At 47.8% G+C, this 15,032-nt stretch overlaps 1 protein-coding gene across 1 annotated transcript in view; it reads left to right on the plus strand.

Annotated features, from left to right (window-relative positions):
• SLIT3 (slit guidance ligand 3) overlaps nucleotides 1–15,032 on the plus strand; it is a 587,661-nt gene that overhangs the window by 461,795 nt on the left and 110,834 nt on the right. The window contains exons 10-12 of the mRNA XM_023617271.2: nucleotides 5,454–5,525; nucleotides 10,926–10,997; nucleotides 14,637–14,708. Coding sequence (XP_023473039.1) covers nucleotides 5,454–5,525; nucleotides 10,926–10,997; nucleotides 14,637–14,708 — 216 coding nt within the window. The remainder of the gene's footprint in view (nucleotides 1–5,453; nucleotides 5,526–10,925; nucleotides 10,998–14,636; nucleotides 14,709–15,032) is intronic.

The raw sequence follows: 15,032 nt of genomic DNA on the forward strand, positions 1-15,032 counted from the left end.
GCTCCTTACCCCCACGTAGTGTCATGCAGTGTCTCATGCCCTCTGCTATAGCAGGCAAATTTAGTTGATGGAGAAGGGCTGTGGATGGGCTTAAATGTCAAGTCATAAGTGAAAACATCTAGGGGGAAAAGATGCCCCACTTTCCACCTAGCCTCACCTTAACCCCGTTGTTTATCGAGGATGGGGAGAGAGCTGGTAAACAAATGTAGTGTTCCCCCATTACACTGGTCACCAGGGGATGTAAAAACGAGAGAAAGAACTAAAATAACAGCCAACAGAACAAAAGGACTAGAGCGCCATGGAAATCATCAGCATCAGTGATTCTGACAACAAACATTCTGAGAGCGCCAGGTTTCCGAGGCGCTGCCACGTGGAAGGAGCGGAGATGGGATGGCTGGGGGCAGGTGGTATAAAAGGGAAGCTGATCAGGCAATAAAATAATTAAGAACAGAGCCTTGGGATAAATAGTCCTGGGTTTGAATCCTGGTTCCGCCTCCTACTTTGCACACGTTTCCTAATATCTCATGCCTCAGTCAGTTCCCCTGTCTGCAAAATGGGGCTTGTCATGCCTACCAGAGATTTTCCATGAAGATTAAATCACGTAACATGTAGAAAATGAGCACGATGTTTGGCAGCTACTGAATGGAATCTAAAAAGAAAAAACTTATGCACGTGTATATATACGTGGCATGATAGAGTGAGTTAGTCTCAAGTTTCCATACTATTCTTCACTTTTTCTAAGCTGAAAAAAAACGTTTCCTCTGTTGGAGGCATCTGGGGATAGTCATGTAATAAGAAGAGCGTGTCTGGCTCTGAATCTGCACCTCTGTTTTCTTCAGGCAATGCCAGGTATTCTCAGAGCAGGTTAGGAAGGGCTCGTGTCACATATGCCCACATTCCTCAGCTTTGCTATTGACCAAACATATAAACTCAGGGGCGGAGTCTAGGACTCACTGCCTTTCTGAGGAACCCCCAGGAGCAAAGGTAAACAAAAGGGAGAGGCCCGAAAGTGGCTGCCCCAGAAGTGGGCCCGGAATACAACCTTGAAGGAAACCTTCCCGTCAGCCCTTCCAGGCCCAGAGAAGCATCAGGAACTGAACCTCTGGGCTCTGAGTTGCATGGTCTCCAACCAGATGGCCCAGGATGACTTTGAGGAAGGATAAACATAAATGTCCTTCCTTCAACAGGATCTGGACATCCTAACAAGAGTTGCCAAGTCGAGGGAAGACTAACAGAGCTGGAAAGACTTAAGAATCATTGTAAACTCTCATGAACATGGCTTCTCGGGGGAGGCAGTATAACCTAGAGCTTAAGAACAGAGGCGTTTGAATCAGACCAACCTGGGTTCAAATCCAGGCTGTGCCATTTACTAGCTACCTGACCTTAGGCAAATTGGTTTCTCTGAACCATGAGTTCTTCATCCCTAAAATGGGTATATTAATAATACTACTTGGTTTGTAGTATTGTCGAAGGAATACAATGATCCAGTGTGTGAAGAGCACAATATCTGACATATAAAAATTCCTCAATAAATGGTAGATGTTTGTCATTATCACTGCCTCAACCACACCACCATCCATATTCCAGCCTGGCTCCAGAGCCTCTTGACCAGGTGACTGGCAGCTGTGCCCCTAAACTAGCCGCGCCCCTACCAGCCTCTCTGGCATCGTGTTGACTTATGTATTGCTAGAAATATATTATGTTCAGTTGCATGTTTGCAAATGACAGATCATTAAGGAAGCACTGAAGAACTAGGGCAAATCAATATGGAGCACAAATGGCTGAAATCCCCATCAGATGTTCCCATTGTTTTTACTGGTGCCGGAAGATGCTCAGATGTTTGATCTGTATGTTTGTTTTTATGCTCGTTCTATTAAATCAGTTTGCAGCCTGAAGAATGCTTGCCAGACAAAGAAAGACACATCTGCCAGTTAAGAGAGACCTAAAACAGCTGTTGGCTTCAGACACATCCCTAAATGTGAAAGTTATTGCTGATGCTAATGCTTCTTTTTGTCCTTCACACTAAATTTTTGTCACTGAGAGTGTGGATCTTTGCATGCTTCTTCCAGGACTGGGCCATGTGTAAAACCTACCAGGGGCTACCTGCTGCATGGAGACTTTGCGTGTGCATGCACACGCATGTGTGCACACGCACTCTAGCCTTACTCCCTTGTTGGAGAAGCCATTTCCCTGAAGAAGCAGGCAATGACTGAAAGGATAGAGATGTCTCAGCTCCAAACAGTATCCCACAAAGCTCCATGCTTGAGAGTTTGGGCTTTTGAGTAAGATGAACTTGAGTTTGAGTCCCAGCTGTAGCTCTTCCTGGCTTTGTGAATTTGGACAAATGACTTAACATCTCTGAGCCCCAATTTCCTCATATTCAAAGTGGGGATGGTAATAATAAATAGAGTCTGCCTCCTAGAAGTGTAAATATTAATTTAGACAAACCATGTAAGACTCTTAGCCTGATGCCTGATTTATAAGCGCCTGATACATATTACTTCCTATTATTGTTATTATCCCCATCCTTGCCTTTGCATTTGAAGCACGCTGAGTAGTCACAACTACCCCTCCACCCCCAGACAAACTGATGCCCCCTGGGGCAAGGTTAACCCGTGTCACGTCATGGCCTTGGCACTCCATAAGGAGTCGAATGTCTGGCTGGTACCCATGACAGCATAAGAAACAGAGAAGCTACAGAAACAAAGACCATCCCCAGAGTGTGCAAGTCTGCAGAGCACAGGATGCACAGTGACATCCCTGCCAGGGTTAACAGGCTAAGACTGGAATTCTCTGTTCTCTGTTCAAACCACACCTTTACACTCTATTTGCATATTTTATATCTATTTGCATCTATATTCCACCCTCCCTCACCTCCTATAGCCTTTTTAATGAGTATCTACTTCTGCAGCGGCTGCACGGTGTCTCAGAATGAACACTGGGGTCTTAACCCCTTAAACTTTTCTGTGACTTTGAGAAAGCCACTTTAGTCTCTGGTCCTTCATTTCTCCCTTTTCAAAAAGATAGAGAGGCCGTGTGTCCAGTGGATAGAAACGGAGAGATGTCAGTTCTCCCACTCACCAGCTCTGCCACTTAAGACAGGCTCTTTGATCCCTCTGGGTTTTACTTTCCTCATCCACAAAATGGGGCCAAGATAGTTTGCGTCATAAGGTAAGGATTAAGAGAGAAAATAGACATAAGTCAACTTGGCTCTATAAAGGATAGCTCTTCTTGTTTGTCCTGTTAGCAATAAAATTTGGTTCTGTGATGGACAGTCTTGGGCTGGTCTCTATCACCAGATTATTTAACACCTTGGGGACAGGTATCACGTTATGCTCATTGATTCCTCCCTCCTTTCCTTCTTGCCCCTCACTGAAGCGAAGGTTAATTACTCGGTTATGGACTGCACGGACAGCCGGCTGACCTCACACCCAATGCTAACTTGACTTGCATGGGCTCTTGGCCTGCAGCTGGCAGCAGTGGATCCTCTTGCAAAAGCTGAGGGGGTTGACATCATTACAGACAGTGGCTCTCTCCAGAGACATCATCCGGCCGCAATCCCTTGCCAGAGTGGCAGGTGAATCACAGGATTCCTGGAGAACATTTGCCACCTGACTGGCAGCCCCAGAGACCCATGGCGCTGCTGCCTTAGCTGAGAAATCCCTGCTCAACTCTGCTCAGCTGGGAAACGAGGATGTCCTTGGAACTTCTCAGTCAAGGCAGCCTGCGCCAGGTCTGCTGCCTCTGCAGGTGGCTGTGTCCAGTTTCGCACAGTCTCTGAGACCTTGTGGCATGCTTCTCTGGCTCACCGTGCGAGAGCCAGGACCCTGTCCGGCCAGCCTGTGCCCATGTGCCCAGCAGAGCACACTCCCCTCCCCCTCCAGCCGGCCACAAAGGCTTTCTTAATAGACCGTGGCAGTCTCATTTGTAGACTCTATTCATCCGGCAGCCAAGAATGATCGGTCCTGATGCTCCCTCTCTGCTCTCACCCACCCTTCCTCTTTCTCCCCCTCGCTGCCTTTCTTTGGCCTGGAGAGTGATTTGTCTGTGTTATGGGTAGGCCTGACAAACCATTCCACATTAGCAGCTGAGATGTTGTTTGAAATGGGAAAATTGCTGGCAAACTGCTCCATTAGCGGTTCCAGTAACAAATACTCTGTTCCCCCAATGAAGATGAGATTGCAGAGGCACAAATTAATACGACTGTCTCCCCTACTCTGCAGCGGGGATTACTCTTCAAGATGAATGGGTTCATCCCAGCCAGAAATGTGCATCCACTGGATGTAGGCTCCGAGGGAGCCGGATGCTCCTGTCTCTTCCTTCTGCTCCCCCGTCCCTCCCCACACACACCTTTTCTTGTGTCTTCCCGGCTGAGGATGGGGGAGCATCCATGCCAAATAAGGGGGTGATGAAAAGATCCGCACCTTGGAGAGAAGGGAGATGGATGAGTAGGAGATGCTGAGTCCTCAGCCTGGGCCAGGGCATCATTCATCACCTCTAATAGAGGGCCCCACCTCCCGCTTATGGCTGTTTCCCACCACACCTGTTCTTGGTGATGGGAAGTCATTTGAGAGATGAAAGAATAAAGAATGGAGATACTCACTCACTCACTCCCCACAGCCCCTTCTTTTCCAAGGAAGTTCTGGACCCTGGGCCTGCAGTATCTCTGTTCTTTCCAGAGTAATAGGAGAGGAAGCATTTCAGGAACGTCCATAAGATGGTAAAGCCACAGGTTCCAGCAGCAGCACTCTGGGGGAGCAGTCCAGTCAGGGCCCCTGGGGCCCTCAGGATGTCAGGGAGCCAGTTCTTTACGCTCTGGAGCCTAAAGAATTGAAGCCTATTTCCCCACTATATTAGAATAGCCCATTGAAAACCCCAGAAACAAATATCAAATCATTATGTTATAACCTGAAACTCTTATAATGTTATATGTCAATTATACCTCAATTAAAAAAAAAAAGACAGAAAAACCCAGAAATGAAGTCCGCCATGGCCGTTTCTGCCTGTGCGTTACCCCAGGAGCCATGTGCGTGAGTTTTAACTGAACAGTGATGTGCTTCCATCACAGACAGGCATTGCTGTTGCCCACAGCCCATCTCTTTTTGCTCTTCCTTCTCGTTATCCCTTTGACTTTTCCAGCACTCTGTTTGATTACTTCCTACAGCTTTTTCTGAAGAAGACAGCTGCCTCCAAAGACAGCTTCTAAACAGCCAGAACCAAAAATCATCAAGGAGAAGTCGCTTTTCTAGCTTTCTCCAAGGGGAGGTAGACCCTGGGGTGGGTGCTCCCTACACCAGAACATGAGTCTCTGGTTTTTGCGCAGTGTTGCCTGGTCTCTCTCAACCGAGACTGTGTGCTGCCTGATGGGAGAAACCATCCTGTCCTCAAGGCCCTCAGCACCCACTTCTTGACAGGTGGATGGTTAATTGGCTCTTCTCTGCTCTATTTCCCAGACGCCTGGAGCAGAACTCCATCAAATCCATCCCTGCTGGAGCCTTCACCCAGTACAAGAAACTGAAGCGAATGTGAGTATCCTTAGGGACAATGAGCCCTAATGTTTTCAGCTTGGGGGATGATCTCTCATGTGCGGTGGCAGCCTGCCTGGATGGAAGGTTGCATCACGTTCATCCTGGAGAGTTCAGTGTCAGACCTGGAGTGCTCTCTGAGGATTGGGAGGTGAGGTTCAGAAGTGCTTCATTCAGATGCCGGGGTGTATGGGTCTAGACGCCTCAGAGCTAAGGGCCTCTCCAACTACAGCGAGATAAAATTCTGAGGTGATAAAAGGTAGGAGGTGGCGTTGAGTTGACCCAAAACACCCTTATCACCTTTTTTATTTGCCCCTGACTTTTGTGATATGGACGTTAAAATAGGAGTTTCAGGGGAGATGTGACAGTGGCCTTGTATCATTCTACAGCACTGTCACCAGCATCCCCACAACCATGCACACATTCATTTGACAAATACTTAGTGAATGCACGCTGTGTGCAAGGAACCGTGCTAGGATCTGTGGATAGAGCAGTGAACTAAAACAAAGTCTGCTCTCATGGAGCTTACATAGTTGAGAGGGGAAACACAGCAAATTAACTCCATGAGTAATAGAAATTGGTAAGTACGAGAAAGTAAACCAAAGGGAGGGAAGGGGATAGAGAGTGATGGTGGTGTGATCTTTTAGGAGGGTTGCCCGTGAAGGCCTCTATGTGTAGGTGACTCGAATGAAGGAAGGAGTGAGTCATGAGGAGCTCTCAGGAAAGAGCAAGTGAAAGTCCCTGGGGCGCATGCATGGATGTTGGCAGAACAGTGAGGAAGAATGGAGGTGACTGAGGGATAACGTGATGGGGATTGTGTTGGAGAGGTAGGTAAGGCCCTTTAGACCATGGTAAGAAGTGTCTATTCTTTCAAAGTGAGATAAGAAGCCTTGGAGGGTTCTTATCCTCCAAAAACATATTGGATTATCGTATTGCCCAAGATTATCGCCAGCATCCCCATTACCACTGTAAGCAGTATCACTGCCACCACTACACCCTATGAACACCTGGTGGCGCCAGCACTGCTGTGCCTTCCCTACCACAGCAGCCAGTGACAGCATCATTGCCCTCATCCCCACCATTGTGGCAACATCATCATCGCCATCCTCCCCTGTTACGTGACTGCCCTGAGCACTGCTCTGTGAGTCACTGAGAGATGGGAGCTCTGAAGAGGAGGCTAGTAGGTTTCAGAAACGTCCCAACCATTGCCGTGAGAGATATTAAGAATCTGGAGGGAGACTCCTTTCCCTTTTCCAGGCTAAGAAATCATTTCTTATAGCCCAATAATCAAGATGCTGTTTTCATTGCACTTGCTTGCTCTCTCTGGCCCCCCCACAGAAGAAAGAGAGAGGGCAGGTAGAGATATGCATGGACTTGATCTGCTTCTTTTTCACTCGAGGCTGATTCATCAGTGTCCCTTGAGGAGGAGGGCCTACATTAAAGAGGTTAAGTGTCTGCTGACTCCTTTTATGTTAAAAATAAACATCCCTGCAAAACAGTGGCATTGGTAGGCTTTACCCTCAGATCTCGGGAAGCCAACTTCCCATCTCCCTGGAAATCCAAACCAAACAAGATTTTCTCCTGGTACAATTCCAGAAGTGGAAACCAACATAATGAGGCAGCCCCAAGCATGCACTTCTTCCCTCTTGGCAGCATTCCTGCTGGAGGAGCTGTATAAATATAGGCCTTAATATTTAAAACCTTGGGCCATTAATCTCCTGGTCTCCTGCTTCCCCAGCTCACTCTCCATACCCCACCCCAATTCATTTTTAAAGCCCAGCTTGATTATGCAGCCAGATAGTAATTTCAGTGAAAAATGACAAGTTCAGTCATTGCCCCAACCTATGTCTCTTGCATGATTTAAGTTACTGCTCTAATTTTTTGTGAAGTCCAGGTAATTTAGAGCTTGGCTATGTTTTACTGTCCTTTCTCCATCCTATTGGAGTTGCCATGATCTGTGCATTCAAAATTCATAAGACCTTCTAAGTCACAACCTGGAAAGTGAATTTAATTTTTGATCACTTCTGAGGCTATTGATATTTATTATGATGCCTTTTTTTTCCCAAGGGGACGGTGGTAGGGAAGAGAGACCACTTAAAAATTTTTCAACTAACGGAATTTCAGAAACCCAGACTGAAGTGTGACAGCTTGGGAGAAGTAGGATCCCTCGTGAGAATGGATTTTAAAACCCTAAGTGTGAATTCCTCCTAGGTATACGTGACCAGTTTATCTCTAATATCTAATGGACAGAAGTTTCCCCTCAACTATAAGTGAACCGTATCCTCCTCTTTAATAATAATAAAAAAAGGGATTCTCCCTGAATGAATGGCTTTGCCCCTACCTATTTCTAGTGGTCAGCTTAGTATAAAAAACACTTCCAGGGCTGCCCCAGTGGCACAGTGGTTAAGTTCATGTGCTCTGCTTTGGCAGCCTGGGGTTCGCAGGTTTGGATCCTAGGCATGGGCCTATACACTGCTCATCAAACCATGCTGTGGCAGCATCCCACATACAAAATAGAGGAAGATTGCCACAGATGTTAGCTCAGGGCCAATCTTCCTCAACAAAAAAGAAAAAAATACTTCGGATAAAAACTAGTATTGAGGTAGAGAAGCCATTTATAGGGAGAGTAGAAGGCCCTGGAGAGGACCTCTCGGTCTTATAAGTTTGGTCAACTAGTAGACTGACACTGACACGTGGGGGCCAAACCTGTGTTGTTTGGCTTGAATGGTGTGTTGAGTTCTTTCATTTCCATGCTCTGAGGTAGGGCAATATTCCACAGGCCCCAGGACATCCTAGCATCTCACACTTATCATCCCTGCTTGATCCTATGGGCTCTGGAATTTGCCACCTCTGTTCTACATAGTGTAAAAGCCACTTGCTCTACATTGTGCAGTTTATACGTCCTAGGGGGCTGGGGTGGGTCTGAGACCGACCAGATTCTAAAACACTGGCCTAAAGTGTGACCCAGGGACCTCCTGCATGCGAATCACCTGGAGATGTGTTAATATACAGATTTCTAACCCCAGTTCCCTAGCTGGCCAAATCAGACCCTCTAGGGGTGCATTTTAAAGATTTTATTATTTTTTTCCATTTTCTCCCCAAAACTTCCCGGTACATAGTTGTGTATTCTTCGTTGTGGGTCCTTCTAGTTGTGGCATGTGGGATGCTACCTCAGCGTGGTTTGATGAGCAGTGCCATGTCTGTGCCCAGGATTAGAACCAGCGAAACACTGGGCCGCCTGCAGCGGAGCATGCGAACTTAAACACTCGGCCACTGGGCCAGCCCCTAAGGGGTGCATTTTAATAAACACCCAGCGAGATTTGAGAACTACTGGTCAAGAGTGACCCAGAAGCCTGGAGTCAACTTGGGGCCACCTGATGTGGATTGGGAGTGGTTAAGTATGGAGACTGGTGGTCGGTTAAAGCTTTCCCCAGTCTGCCTTCCTGTCTAGGGCCACTGCATCCTGCATCCATCATGGTGAAGTGGAAGGGAGACTTGACATGCCAGCTCTGTACTTAAATAGCTGTGTCAAGTCGCTGGTGGCCCCAAGTTGCTCACCTCTCAGGGCTGCTGTTTCCTTCCTGAAGAAATAAGGATTAAGGCCAAAGGGATCACCACAGTGAATTCCCAGCTGAACTGTAATTTCTCTAATTTCCACTCCCCAACATCTCCAAAGCCATGACACATCTCACCACATGCTATAGAGGGTGGGTCTGAAAGTCTACTTGTGGCCTGAAAACCAGTTTGTCCTCACACAGCTAAGGCAGAGGGCTTCCTCGCTGGTCCCAGAACTTCCTCTTGCAAGCTGGAGATCTGAGTGCCTTGAAGGGACATCCCATGGTCAGGAAAACAAAAAAAACAGGCCCCCTCACTCCTCTGATGTGAACACAGACCTTGCAGTGTTTGCCTGAAATGCCTGGCCAGGCAGCCAAGCTAAGGGCAAGGAAGATTAGAATAATCCAGGGCATTTGCTTGTTAAGACCCTTATACAAAAATGGAGCGCTGAAGAAAAGCCCGGTGTAAGCTGACGAGTTTGTGAGCACAATCTGTGGATTTGTTGGAGGCAATCCCGCCAGCTAAAGGGATAAGCTTCGTAGCTATGCCTAAGAAGCCTTAACCTGTGAAGTATCTTTCAACTTAGAGGCTTTGGAAATGGGGAGGGAAGGGAGCAGAGGCCTAGGCACAGGTTGTCGAGAAGCCCTTTTGAAGACTATTAGAAGGAGGAGAGAAACAGGCCCGAAGGGTGTGCTGAAGAGGCTGAGGACTGAGGTATCTGGCCTTGTTGGAGGCAATTGCTTAAGAATCTGCTTAGATGTGCTTTCTTCTCGATATTCCCTTGTCTCCTCCTTGTTGACCCTCCAGGACCCCAGCTCCCCATCTTCTGCACAGAAGCAAAGACCCATTGATTTATTTTGTTCAGGAAAAAGAACCGGAGAGGTGCGCTGTCACTGGAAATTGGAGCATCTCCCCTTCCAGTGACAGGAGCCCAGAGGCCATCCCTGAGCTGATGACTCTGAGAGAGTGTCTTCCCCCTCAGTGAAGTGCTCTTAGCAAGAACTGGAGGCCGGGTGCTCAGAAGTGTCATTGGGATGCTGGAAGGTGGACAGCCTCCGGGTCTGAGGAGGAGCCAGGTCTGGGAGATTCCTCTGCACCAGCGAGGCCAGGTTAGCTGCCTCGTGGCCCAGTGTTTCAGAATCCTGATGCACAGCATCCCTCTCGCTCACATTATCCCGAGGTGCTGAACATCACCACCCTGGGCTGGCTCCGGTCTGAGGAGCACTGCCAGTGACAAATCCATGTCTCAAAGCCGTCCCGTGAGAATCTCATGATATGCTTACGTCACACGGCCGGGAGGATGCACCGAACCAGACGGAGACTTAAGTCACTGCTCAAAACCGCCTTTCAGGGCAGGGAGGAAAAGTCACTGAGGAGGTGAAATGACTCAGGACTTTTGGGGAGAAAAATAAGCATTTGCTGAAGCATGAGGCAAGAAGACGATGCTCACAGGAACCTTGGCCCATGTTTGGGTCAGGCTGGTTTCTGTTTCATTTATGTTATGATTGCTTGGTAAAGAGACCTAAGACGAGGCCCTAATTCGCCTGGGTGCAGTTTCCCACCTGCAGAGCGAGGGCTCACCTGTGCAAAGCCATATGTCAAAGTCAAGATGCCGTGGGTGAGTGTTCTTTGAAAGCGAAAAAGAATGATACAAATGTACTATATTTTATCATGAGGCAGTTGAACTGAATGGTCTTTACGCCCCTCTCCTGCACTATGAATAAATTGATTGAGTGATTAATTAATTCTCACCATTTTGAATCCTGAAATGCTTGATTCACACTTAGGATTGACCATCTCACGCCTTTGAGCTGAATTCTCAGACTCTCTTGTTAATGTTTTTAGAGACATCAGCAAGAATCAGATATCGGACATTGCTCCAGATGCCTTCCAGGGTCTGAGATCACTCACATCACTGTAAGTGGGGAGCAGAGTCACCGGGGCGGGGTGGGGGGGGGGGGGTGGGGATGGGAGAGGGATGTGTCCATATTTTTCAGGAGGTGTTTATCAAGGCTTTATGTTCCCTTACACTCTTGTGGCAACCTGCTAAAAGAAACAAATATTTCTTCAGGGGAAATTGATCTTGGGGAATATTTCTACAACCCAAATGCATTATTTTTATTGATTAAGTGCCCAGCAGCCTTCCCAGTTATTGGCTTCTAATTCGAATGCATCTTCTACTCTGACCAGGCTCCCCCTCCCACCCTGCACGCCTCCACAGTGCTCTCTAGGGACCTGGAGGGAGAGAATTGTAATGTGTGTTTATTGTGGATGTGCCCATTTTGTGGCCTTTTCAAGGGAGGGGCTAATTTTCTTCCCCTGATTTTCAGGCTTTTTATCCAAACTAACCTCACAGCCATTGTTCTGGGAAAGTATCAACCCCGTCCTATAAGCCCTTCTCTTCTTTGATTTTGAAACCTTAGGGCAGCCTACTGAGTAGAACCAAAGGTTAACCCCCCAGGGGTTCAAGGACCCCCAGGGGCAGGAAGGCATGAGCTTTGTCCTGATTCTCTCAGTGACTCACCCCGGTTGGCACAGGGAATGTCACTTGAGTCTTCTGTGCGTGTTTCCTCACAGGCAAAGTGGGGACAGTGACACTTTCCCTGATTAACACACATTCAGTGGTGACCATGATCACGGTGATAACAATAACTGGCAGTACTTATTGAGCACTTACTGTGTGCCAGGTGCTGTTCCAGGCGTCTTGCAAGTCTAATCCTCATAACTACCTAAAATACAGACTCTGTCCTCACCTCTCTTTTACAGTTGAAGAAATTGGGTCATCTCAGTTCCACACAGGCGGGGGTTTTTCTCTGTTTTGATCCTGGCTGAATCTCTGGCACCTCAAACAGTACGTGGCACATAGTTGTTGTGCAAGATTAAAACTTGTTGAATAAATAAATGTAACTTATCTGAGGTCCACAAGTGGCGGAAGCAGGATTTGGACCAAGCAGTCTGACTCCAGAACCCACTTTCTTGATCCAATGCTATGCTACCTCTTGAGATAATGCACAAAGGATAACATAAGATACAAAAAGGTGTCATCGGTTGATATTATTTCTCTCCTTGGTGACCTGCCCACCCAGGCAAGAGCGAGGATGCTCAGAGGCAAGCTGTCCATGCTTTACCTCTCCATGCAACCTGTTTGCTTAATGAATGAGTGGGCAGGTAACACGATACACATTTTCCCCCACCTGGGTCCATCCCACTGGGAAGGGGCTGAGGACAGGGATTCAGCTGTTGCCTGCTGCTAGCAGAGTAAATTAGTTTCATTTATCGGATAGAACATCTGGCTGGGATATCAAAGACAGGATTGTGTGTAAGATTAGTGTCTGCTTATTGTGCTGAAGATCACAGAGGGGAAGGGAGAGCGGCTGTCTGCCGCCAGGATCCCAGCCCTGCCCCCATCCTCCCGTTCCCCGCTTCTGTTTCCCTCTGCTGGCGTTTGGGAACAGTCTAAAGACAGTGAGATGCTTCTAGTCTTGCAGGAAAAGAAATTCAAAATCTAGTTGTCAAACATGAAATTGGCATGCCACTAGCCAATTCTGAAATGTATTGGGGTGTTGTCTAAGTGAAATGCCTCTCACCCCCAGTTTATCCATTCATCCATTCAGTAGACATCTACTGTGTGCGGAGTAGTATCATAGGCACTGAGAATGTAGCAGTAAACTGGACAGACAAAACCCTTGGCCTCGTGGAGCTTTGAACACAAACACACCCAGTCCAAACTCAGAAGTGGCCGAGGTAAGGGGCAGGAAAGCATTTACCCCACACCTGTTCGTTCATTCTTTCAGCAAATATTGATTGTGTTAGACTCTGCTGGCTTCTCAGCTCTAGGGACCCAGCCATGAACAGGCCACATAATGTCACCACATGCACTGAGCCTACATTCAAGGGTGCTGGGAGACAGAGGCAAAGAAAAATTTTAAAATAAATAAATATATAAGTAATATAACATGATATAGTGAAAACAGTTGAAGAAATAAAAGGGGTGACAGGTGGTGGAAAACATTAACTAAAGTATTCAGGAGAAGCTTCCTGAGGAAGAGATGCTTGAGTTCAGACCTGAAGGGTGTGAAGGAGACAGTCAAGGAAAGACGCAGGGGGAAAGCCAGATGGGTCCACACCCAGATGCCCCAGGTGGACCCACAGCCCACTTCAGCCTGCTGGAGAGTGGTTTGGACCACTCGGCTTAGAGATGTCCCCTATGGACGTATGACGAGTGGTGCGAGGACCTCCTACCCCAGGACCCAGGGCCCTACCAGCTTCTGCCACACTAGAAATTCTGACATCAGCTGAGACAAGCAGACAGTGACATTACTACATTTGGCACAGTGAGCAGTGGGAAATTAATATGAATTACAAATGTGAGCCTGAGCCATCATGCTGACTTTTATTTAGTCATTAATTTGTTGAAACATTAATGAAACACACTCGCAGGCTGAGCGAGACGCTCACTCTTCAATCCTGGTGGCATCTGGAATATGGGGGTTTGGTTTAGCACTCCCGTTTACCATTTCCTCATCCTAATCTTTTGCCTCCTCAAAGGCAAACAGCCTGGATTTGCAATCCAAGGAGGGACTGAATAGTGCATTCATTCAGTGCACTTCAGGGCCCAGGAGAGAAGGGAAAAACAGCAACAACCACAAAACCCTCCTTAGCTAAGTTCCCTCCATCTCAGAGGAGGCTGGATCCAAGTGACAGTGAAGTCTGTGCCATAGATGAGAGCACAGAAGGCCAGCAGTGTCTTCAGCACCTGTGCTGAGGACCAGTAGATCCCACTGGGCACTGGACTGGAGAGGCAGACAGCAGGCTTCTTCCCCAAGCCCCACAAGTCATCAAAGACCGGCCCATGAATAGGAGACCCAGCGTGAGGGACCTTGTAGGCCTACAAGAGAGAGGGGTAAAGAATTGAGAGTTCCTTAGTTCCTGGAACTCAAAGAATAGGAAAAACGGCTGGAGTGTCGAGGCTGCCATCACTCTGAGATAACTTTTCCTTGCTCCCCAGGTTTTCCTGAGAGCCAGTCCTTGACTCAGCAGTCCCTGAGTCTTCTGGTTAGGACCCCAGATACCCAAAGCCCTGTCTAAGTGGATGATTAAAGGACTCAGCTCAGGAATTCCTAGGATGCAGTGGGATATTAAAGGAAACGTACTATAGGCTAGACTCAGCCTGATCAATACCCACTAAGGACAAGAAGACACAGGTCCAGCCAACTTCCCACACGTATTATTTATTGCCGGGGTGTGAGTCATATTAGCAGCTCAGGGAGACACCACAAAGGGACTGCTGCTTCCTATTGTGGTTTATTTATCGAGCTGGGTTGCCCAGGAGTGAAACAGGATAGAGCCCATTTCTCCTCACCTCCCAGACAGCCTGCCCCTCCAGCCCCCAATGGCACTCGCCTGCTGTCTCACTGGTGAGGAGAAGGGATGAGGCAGGCTGGGGAAGGAGATGCTCTGAGATGCCCCCCAGAGTCGGCCAACATGATGGCTTCCTACGTGAGTTCCAGTGGCCTCTCATCCACGGTGACTGCTGTCTTCTCCACTCTTTTCCAGGGTGCTCTATGGGAACAAGATCACTGAGATTGCCAAGGGACTGTTTGATGGGCTGGTGTCCCTACAGCTGCTGTGAGTAGGAACTTTGTCACTGTTTGTGTCTCTGGGACTATTTGCAGGCTCTTTCCTGCAAACTTTGAGCCATGATCTGTAGAGCTCTTCTTTTGATTTTATGCATGACAAAAGGAAAAAAAAATTCTGAGCGGTCTACCCCTCACCTCCATCGCCTCTTATTGGTGGAAGGAGAGCCAGGGAGTTGGCAGAGGGAGGCCAAGGTCAATGTGAACAAACCAAAATGGTATAGCTCGGGAGCTGGCCCAGGCATGAGTCACTAACCATAGGTTTAGGGGCCAGAAATTAAGCCAGAGCTGAATCCTGCAAGGGGAAGCATCTTGC

Source organism: Equus caballus, chromosome 14, assembly GCF_041296265.1.
Source record: "Equus caballus isolate H_3958 breed thoroughbred chromosome 14, TB-T2T, whole genome shotgun sequence".
NCBI classification, from domain to species: domain Eukaryota; kingdom Metazoa; phylum Chordata; class Mammalia; order Perissodactyla; family Equidae; genus Equus; species Equus caballus.